General features: G+C 39.5%; 1 protein-coding gene across 1 annotated transcript; it reads right to left on the reverse strand.

Annotated features, from left to right (window-relative positions):
- Positions 1-3,031: 3,031 nt before the first annotated feature.
- On the reverse strand, positions 3,032-9,917 carry LOC116699562 (proenkephalin-A). Its single transcript, XM_032532226.1, has 3 exons — positions 9,572-9,917; positions 9,067-9,213; positions 3,032-3,916 (listed from the first exon to the last, which is right to left on the reverse strand). Exons 2-3 carry the CDS (start codon positions 9,208-9,210, stop codon positions 3,317-3,319), a joined length of 744 nt encoding a protein of 247 aa, XP_032388117.1. The 5' UTR covers positions 9,211-9,213; positions 9,572-9,917; the 3' UTR covers positions 3,032-3,316.
- Positions 9,918-10,174: the final 257 nt, after the last annotated feature.

Raw genomic sequence — 10,174 nt, forward strand, 5'->3', positions numbered from 1 at the left:
CGTTTGAAAGCCTTGTTCTTAATCTTCTGCATCCAACAAGGGAAAACATTACAGCCAATTATATTTGTTGTTTACCGAGCTCAGGGTCTGTATTCTGAATTTTCATCTGAATTCTAGTTTTCTAGTCTAGTCTAGTCCTTAGAACAGACAAAATAATTATTGTAGGTGATTTTAATAACCATGTAGACGTTGACAACAATAGCCTTAATATAGCTTTCAACGCACTACTAGATTCAATTAATTTCCAGTCAGAGTGTAGAGTCATAAGACCACACACTGTTTAAACCACACCCTTGACCTGGCATCGAAATTGAAGATGTAATAGTATTTCTGCAGAATCCTTTATTATCAGACCATTCTTTAATAGCTTTCAAATTCTTACTACCTGACGATACAGAATTAGATAAAAGCTTCTACACTGGATCTGACAGGTTAATTTAAGGAAGATATTCCAACAGCATTTAATTCAATGCAGTACCTTAATATAACAGAGGACTCTTATGTTAACTTATGTCCCTCCCAAATTGATAATTTTGTAGACAGTGCTACAGCCTTGGAATAAAAAACAACACACTTTTGGCATTCTGTGTGTGTGTTGCGTTATGTCACGGCAGTGTCCTGCTATGACGACCAGCCACGCTCACCTCGACTACGTATCAGCCTCGAGAGGCAGTACTAATCTGCAATGGAAACAGGAGGACAGCGCACAAAGGTCGAGTTGAGCCGAGTCAAGCCGAGTCGAGCAGGTACCATGTAATGGAAAAACGCCGTAAAGGTAGAATGAGAGCTAGAGCCTTTAGCTATCAGGCTCCTCTCCTGTGGAACCAGCTCACAATCTGAGTTTGGGAGGCAGACACCATCACCACATTTAAAGCGCCCACATTATGCAAATTTTTCAGGTTCATAATTGTATTTTGAGGTTGTACCAGAATAGGTTTATATGGTTTCATTTTCAAAAAAAGCTCACCTTTTCATCCTTTGTTTAGGTCTCTGTTTTAGCTACAGAGTGAGACATCTTTGTAGGGAGTTGCACATGCGCAGTAGCTAGTTAATGATAACATCAGCTAGCTACTGTTTTTCCAACTTCGGTAAGTACAACGCAGGATTAACTGTGAGACTTCTTGTGGAATACCGGCAGAACAGGAACATTCAAGTACTTCTTTTGTAGATTATGGTGAACTAGTGTGTGTTGTAGCAGTTTTTTGTCATTGAGAACAAGAAAAAATGCTAGTATGCTTATAAAATAATTACGCAAATGTATATGAATAAATAATGACAACAACATATTTTACTGATCACTAAATACATGTTTGAAATGAACATTGAAGGATTTTGGTGTAATTTGTTTTAAATTGGGATTGGGGACTGTGGCAAACAGTGCAAAACAGTAAAAACACTGAACATGAGACAGACAATAGCAATATAGAGTTATTGTCAAATTACAAACACAAAAGTGGCTTTTAAAAGCGAAAACAAAAACAGGAATTGCAAGTAAGTTAAATTACCAAAAATAGGAAGCTTCTTTAAAAAGATAGCATGAAGGAGAGATCGTGATTGAGCTGAAGCAGGATAATGAAGCACCTGCAGCAACCGTTTGCTGTAGCAGCTCCCTGGCTAGCACCAGTGGATCAAGCAACATCAACACAGAAGGTGAAAATGTTGAGGAGGAAGGGAGTGAGGCACCCGCTGCGAGCTGGGAGACTTCTTCTGTGGGGTCATCCGACAGTATTGAGGAGAAAGAGGTAGATTCTATGGAATTCACTGCATATTAATACTCTTTGCATAAGTATCCATCTGACATGGGTCATTTTCCTGAGTATCTAGACTCATGTTTCACCTTTCATTAAGCCTGTGCCAAGTAGTTTCTACCACTGGTAACCGGAGATCTAAAGTGTAACTAAATTCACCACCAGTCACATGTTTAGGTTGAAGCATACTTATGGTGTGTGGTATAAAACTGCCAGGGTTGGAAGTATGTAGATCCTACTAAAGTAGTAAGTATTCACACACTGTAAAAAATGTAATAACAAAAAAAAAAAACTTACTATGCCTGATACGTACTTAATTTAAAGTCCTTTCACACAAGTAAAATTGTTTAATGAAACAATTTTACTTGTGTGAAAGTATGTACGCTAAGTATAATCATGCAGGTAAATGGAGTGAATTAAAAGTTAAATCCCTCAGAAATGCAGAAAAATTGCCCCTGTGACTGTTATAATATACTATATATATTATTAGATTATTACTAGCTACTCATACATTATGTAAAAACAGGATTTTATTGTTGTAGTTGGTTAAGGTGGACTAAGGCCTATGTGTGTGTAGTCATAGCAGTGAGTAAGTGCGCCATCACCAGCAGTGTTTTTTCATGTTATTGTGCGCCGTCACCAGCAATGTTTTTTCATGTGTTATGCTTATCTCTATGATCCTATCCGGTCCTATTAATGGTAGCCTACTGAATTGCTCAGACGTGATAGAGTCTATGTTTGACTCATACACAGATGAGAGCTATTAGGTATTATAGTATATAGGTATTGTTGGTCTTATTATTGCAGGCTCACAGAAATTATGCTTAAGTAAGACACGTTTACCTTACCGGCTACAAACATATTGCCCAAACCATCTAATTGGTGGAATTTCAAGGCTGAAATTGAAATTGAAATGATTTACACTGACAAGGTGTAATCACAACTCTCTTAAGCACACGGCAGAGTTGAACATCGATCCAAGATAATGCAGTAAAGATACGTGACAGTAACATACTGTATAAAATGAGTATAAGTTATAGTATACGTGTCCAATTAATTCTTGTAACTGTTAGCACATTAATAATACAGAATTTTATTTAACTATTTACAAAACATTTCTATTGCTTTTATTAGAGTAGCAATTTTTTGGAAAGCAACCAATTCCATATATGTTATATGCTGTGTTGATATACTTATTAGCAAATATTTGCATACTTAAATGTATAATGAGCCTCCTGACTTTATTTTGTCCCCCACTTCTAAAACATACACACACAAGCTCGAACACAGTAAGTAATCTACTTTAATTATACACTCAACTAACACACCTCGATCAACAGATTATTTTAATAAATAATATCAGGAGAACCAAAACAGACCAAAAAATGATTTGTGTACATCGACACGTTTATCTTTTTTTATCATTACAGAAGCAGTTGAACCAATAACCAAGTAGGCAGCAGCACGTTATACAAAGCAGAGGGGGTGGGCAGTTGATTCAAACACCAACAAGTCCAGATTACAAGGTGATTGGTTGGAAGGGGGGGGAAGGTCATAACTATGGGGTCCTAATCCATGAACCCCCCATACCTCTTCTGTAGCTCGCTGCCATTCTCCCAGGCCCGTTTCAACACCCCCCCACTTTTGCTGTTGTCCACCAGCCACTCAGGCCTGCCCACGCGCCTCATGAACCCTCCGTAGCGCTTCTTAAGCCCACGGCCTAACACCGCCTCTAGCAGGTCGCCCTGCACAGCCCCTCCTTCAGCACGACGCATGAAGCCTCCATACCTTTTTACCGCCTCGCCTCCCTGACCATCCCCCTCACCACGGTGCTCAGCCGCTGCATTGAGAATCTTAAGGATCTCCAGGCGAACATTTTCTTCTTCATCTTGGTTTCCAAGATTTTCTAGCATCCCCTCTGGAGAGGAGGAGCGGCGAGACATGAAACCACCGTAGCGCTTCATGAAGCCGCCGTACTTCTTGGCTAGCTGGTGTTCCGGTAATGTTGCGTCCTCATTGTCAGCTGTTAGGGCACCAACTGCTTCCTGTTCTTGCTGTTGGCTGGGGTCAACATTCAGAGCAATGTGGTTTTCTTCCTCCAATAGGAAGTCCTGGCACAGGCGCAGCTTCTGGCTGTCCAGCCCACCGTCACACTCTAGTGAGCATGTCTGGAAAAATCAAGTTTGCGAGTTATAACATGACGTCATGATTCAATTGGAATATCAAAACCTGAATCACTGTGGGTTTAGTTTTTTCCTTCTGCTACAACAAAAACGTTGTAACAGGCAGCCGGGAACCAGGCTACAATGTAATCATATACGGCTATTGTCTATTTTGTCCACTAAAAAATGCTGTTTGTTGGGTGGTGTCTGAGCCATGCTGGATGATGACGGTTGACAAGAATCCGCTTGACACTGTTTCTTGACAGAGACATTTTTGACATGTTCTCTGTTTGAGCCCTTTTATTTGGGATGCAACAAAAATCAAACTTAAAGAAATGAGATAGAGGTGTCATTTTTAAATGACTCTGGTGTATGTAGAACAATATTAAACTGTAAAGTACCACATTTGGCAGTTTTTAATGGATGTTTGTGGGTTCAGTTGCAACTGACTCAAATTATGTATTGCATATTAAATTGTCTGACAACATTATGGAAAGCATCCCTGCAGATCCCTTTTGTTAAAGAATAAGATAATTTTTGGTTTAACCAGAAACAGCTGAGATCGCCAAATTCACCAGACTCTATTTAAATAAACATAACTTTTTGTGTGTATAGAGCCAGCATATTTTCACATGTAAATGGGAAAATTAAGGGTTTCTTTCAACCAAACCAGAGTGGCGACTGTTTGAACAGTGGGTGCCCAATGACATTACAGCCTGTTTTGGCGCTGCTGTCTGCAGCAGTCTTGCTTAATACTAGGGGTGGGGGAAAACATCGGTACAGCATAGATTGCGATATTGTCTGTGGCAATACTGTATCGATACACAGAAACCAAGTATCGATCTTTAATTATACATGCATTGATCAGTTTGTCTGCTTGACATTTTGCATCCATTTCGCAGCAATACAATTGAAGTAAGGTACATAAACAGAGAAATTTATCTTTTTAGATAAAACAGATTCATTTGACATTGGAAAAAATTTGAATTTCGAAAAAAGATAAGAAATTGTAATATATCGCAGAATATTGCGATATGTTTAAAATCCCAATAATATCGTATTGTGACATGAGCATTGTGATGTTATCATATTGTGAGGCCTCTGGTGAGTCCTACCCCTATCTAATACTGGACCAATTTCCAAAAATGGTTGTTCCCATCAGTCACTTAGACACAAAACAGAGGAAGAAATGGTCCAAGTTAAAAAAAGAAACTGAATATACCCTTTAATGGCAACGTAGTTCTATAGACAATACATGTATTTGCTTTCATTCTGGGAACGAGATGAAAAGATGAAAGTCAATCCTATGTATCATTGGCAAGTATGGAGCTGGTGTCAAAACATAATTACTATATATGTTATTATATAACTTCCAAATGATTTTGTGGGAGTGTCACTTTAATGGCTTATTTGTGTAACGTCTTGCTATGTTATTTAACCACCCAACGTAGCACAAGTAGACCTTATATCTATCTAGATTTTTCCCTAACACAGCTTTTTAATCATCTATCCATCACTGTTCCCCACCCCACCCCACCCCCCCCTCACTCTAGTCATCAGTGAAACCATGATGATAAAGCTTGATGAATTGTAACTGAAATTAAAATGGAGACCAAACCACACAGAGAGTTCAGCCATCTATCTTATGTGCATTGCAGTCAAAGATTTTGTTCCGATTAGTGATAGTCAGTCGGACGATGCCTGCGCTCTTAATGCCGATTAACAAAAACTGTCTGCAGCCAGTCTTGTGAGTAAGGCTGCTGTAGATGAAAGTTAGCGCTCTCCTTTGGTCCATTTCTCCATTCTATGGGTTTCCTTCAGCCTTCAACCAGCTAAAGTAGCTCACAGGGCTTGAAAAACTATTGTGTGGGCATCCTCAGCCCTTACTCCTTCTCCTGACGAGTAAAACGTTTATCAGATATTTCCTTTGGGATGACGGTGGAACGGGTAGGCAATTGTAACTGTAAAGCTTTTTAGGAGACGTCCACAAAACAATGGAACATTTGAAAATGTCCTTTTTCCTTTTCAAAACTGCTGCGAGTTACAGCCTACAACTAAGCAGACTAAATAGAGTCAAAGCAGACAATAAGTGTTAAATAAATGTTCATTTAAGTTTGGTAATTATTTGTCTCATCTGTTATTATTACAAGGTAGGGCATAACAATCTTTGAAAATAATCTAATTGTGATTCTTTTCACCAATATTGCAATTTAATGTGTGATTATTCTTTAAGCTCTTTGACTTCTGTATTTTTCAACAAAGACAAGCAATAAACCATTACATAGTATGAACAACACAAGATTAGATAGATTAAACAAACTGTTCTTTCTTGGAGACCAGGACTGTATGTGATGCATGTTTTTAAATGAATGAAATCTTTCATTTAACTACTTCAATCACAGAAGAATATTGAGCACTGACCAAGCCTGGTTTGAACATTCATATGAAAGTCAGAAACAAATCACACAAACTAAAGTGCCAATTTCAGAAATATAAAAACAAATATGTGGATTTACCACACTTAGTATTTATATTATTATTTAACCAGAAGTTGAGGTGGTTCAGGCATCTGGTAAGGATGTATACTGGGCGCCTCCCTAGGGAGGTGTTCCAGCTGGGAGGAGGCCTCGGGGAAGACCCAGGACTAGGTGGAGGGATTATATCTCCAACTTCGCCTGGGAACGCCTTGGGATCCCCCAGTTAGAGCTGGTTAATGTGGCTCAGGAAAGGGAAGTTTGGGGACTAGACAGTTAAATAAGTAAAAATATAGTACAGTATATATTAATATTACTGATCTCCAGTCAGTAACAATACAAAAATGCAGAAAATAAAAGGAGAGAAATATCTGCCTGTTCCTCCTTGAAAATATTTAGGTAACTCAAAGTAAATGTATTCACGGTCTGAACATAATTACCTAAATATTAGTTGTAATTATATCTAGTCACTAACACCAACTAACAACGCAAGTGCAGTGAGTTTGGCACTGCCAGCCATAGTGATCCTGAACACACAGGAAGCAATTTCTCACCATTAGCAACTCCCACTCAGATCCAGCTACGGTCAGTGTACTTTATACTCCCATCAAATCTGTCTTTATTCATCTTAAAAACAACTCCAGACTCCGGCCATCACTCTCTGACTCCGTGTCAGAAACAGACGCTCTGTGTAGCCATGAACCCCGACTTAGTGACTGTTCTAATCATCATGTTTTTGCCGATAAACTCCGTACTACTGCTGGAGTAATTTCCTTGCTCCGTTTTAAAGTACGTTAACATGGAGTTAACGTTACGCTTTCAAACACGTTGGTGAGGGATGCTTGTCGGGTGGTATTTTGCTTACTTGACAAACTGGTTTTAGCATTTTAGCCATGCAACTGTTGTAGATGGCTTTGTGTTGTTTTTTAAGTGCTGATACAGGTTTGTGGTGTTACCCCATAAGGTAGCAATGTTAGCAAGACCGGATTTGCACAATACCTGAAGCTGCGCATCATCTTTTTTTAAACCAAAATAGTCCCACACAAGTGACATACTATTCCTATTTGGGACTAAAGTTTCTGTTGAGCCTGAGGCCATGTACAACAAGAATGGCGTAACGTTAGCGTGCCAAGTCGATGCTTTCGCTGCGGATTACAGACTGCGCTTGTGAGTCACTTGACTTAATCACAGCCTTTGCAATTAGGAAATCACGTTTCATGTTGCGATATTATTGCAAATGCGATTAATCGGTCAGCCCTATTACACTGTATTATTTTATCAGACGCCGAAAAACAACATGGAGAGATATTTCCTTCTTTATAGAGCTGTGTTGATTGAATTGTTACTTTATGTTATCACTATTATTAATACTTCAACATTATTTATGGGACGCCAGCCAACCTGCCGTATAAATATCAGCATCAGCCATAAAAAAAAAAAACATATCAGGCAACCACTAGTTTAGATTGAGAAGAACAGACAAAGACTACACAAAAGAAAGAAAGAGTCATGAGGGAGAGGTGACAAAAGTCAGCAGATGCTTTGGGAAAACACAACAGCCTGTTTTATTCTCACTTACTCCGTTAACTTAGAAAAACACAATTTCTCTCTTCAAACCATCTGTCCCAGGCTGTTTCTCACTCATTGATACAGGGTCCTATTCATCTAATGGACGCCTTTCCTATTAAAGCTGTGTGACTCCCACATCGCCACCCACTTATCCCAGTCATCCTTTAACTATGTGAGTTCATATAACCCCAGTGGCAGGACTACAATCAGACTAAAGGCATCTGCTGAGCCCTGGGGGCTGCACACTGCCAGGAAAACCTGCTGCCAATCTCATATGTGTAATTGGATTTCATTTATTTGATGGCATGAAGCACGGATTCTTGCTGAGCTTTTAGCGCTGCGGGCTAATGAAGACAGAATTAATGAACTGGAAAATTGAATTGAGGACATATTGCCACCTAAGGGGCTACAAGAGAGTGGAGGGCAGCAACACCCTCTAGAGGCCATAATGGGGAGTATACAACAAGTAATTATTGTATGAAGAAGAATAGAGACCAAAAAAGAGACCACAAAGACCAAATATGGATTGATTTAAAAAAATAAGAAGAATTATGACGTATGACATATTTACATTTATCTTGGTACAGCTCATATTACGGTAATTCTACCTAAATGGGATTTAAAATAAGAGATTGTTGAATGTAAAAATGTGAAGTTGTTTAGATTTTTTTTTACCGGCTCGTTCTATGTTTTTACATCAATTAAGCAAAGATCTCGATATCACAGAAATAGAAAGGAGAGCATTATTAGTCAGACATATGGGAAATGTTAGGGAAGTCACGAAATCCACACAATAGAAATGTACGTGTCACACACTCGACTGACACAATTATACTGATGTGACTTTATGAGGAGGAGAAACCAGACTGCTGATTGTTACTCACACTGCATTACTTTACTTCTTTAATTTATTTATTATCAAATTTACCAAGGGTGAGACATGAGACTGTCTCTGTTACCTTCTACATTTCAATGTAGGCTATTAATTATTATTCGTCTGTAAGTGTGTTCTAAATATAAATAAATGTTAGAATAATAATAACAACAATAATAATAATAATAATAATAATAATAATAATAATATTAATAATAATAATATTAAAGTGACATTACCAGGGAGGAGAAACCAGACTGCTGTCCCAGCAGACGGTACACACACAGTGCACACTCCTTCCCGCACTCCGTCCCAACCACCAGCGACACACACGCGCCCAGCAGCAACATCCACACGCAGCTGCTGTGTGCAGGGGCAGCCATGGACTAACGGCAGAAAAGGACAAAAAAGGACAAACTAAACTTGTCAGACTTTTAACATCGTTCTCCAAGAATATGTCAGATTCAGGTCAACAGGTCATTTAGCAATTACTAATCATGCCACTATTGGAATTATTGTTACTACAAATTCTGCTTTTTCCCATCGCAGCCTACTGCTATCTAGGCCAAAAGTCCATCATTTGAACACATCTGTAAATCTGTAAAGTGTATCTGGTCTGGATGCTGTTCAGACTGTGACTCGTATTAGTCTTAGTGACAGCATATAGTAATATTAACTGTAGTAGAAGGCTTATTATATTCGCGGTTGTCTCCTGTAGCCTAAATGAAGAAGTTCGTGTCTTACCTCTGTAATTTTTAACGATACTTCAGCTGGTCTCTGCTTCCCTCGGGGGTAGCAGCGGAGTGGGTAATTGTTGAGAGGCGCGAGCGTGTGGACCCGGTATATGTGTCCGCGGCTCGTTGTGTTGCTCTGTGTTGTCCAATCAGATACGCACAGCCGTTCTCTCCTCTTTCCCTCACTTGCCGCGCTCTGACTTCGGTCAGTTTTCCGTGACACAAACGGTAGCACCGGACCGCCGGTTGGAAGAACAGCCGTTAAACTCTCGTGGAGTCCTCAAAGTGCTCGGTGAAGTGTTGCGGCTGGTGGCTCCGCGGCTTGTTAAAGTAGTTTGAGTGGTTTACGTCATCGGGGATAATGGGGAGTGGGTGGAGGGGTTAATGAGAGATGTGACGTGACAGCCCCACGCACCCCCCTCCCCTCTTCCCCTACGCACACAACTATTTTATTTCACACATCGATTCTATCAAGTCATCTGTTTTATTGCTTCCCAGGAAGTCTAGGGCGTAGATAAATGTCAGTCTACCTGTATGGGAATAATATTTCATGTTACGTGTGTGTGTGTGTGTGAGAGAGAGCGAGAGACGTTTTATCCTTAACAAAGGTAGG

Source organism: Etheostoma spectabile, chromosome 12, assembly GCF_008692095.1.
Source record: "Etheostoma spectabile isolate EspeVRDwgs_2016 chromosome 12, UIUC_Espe_1.0, whole genome shotgun sequence".
In the NCBI taxonomy this organism is placed as follows: Eukaryota; Metazoa; Chordata; class Actinopteri; order Perciformes; family Percidae; genus Etheostoma; species Etheostoma spectabile.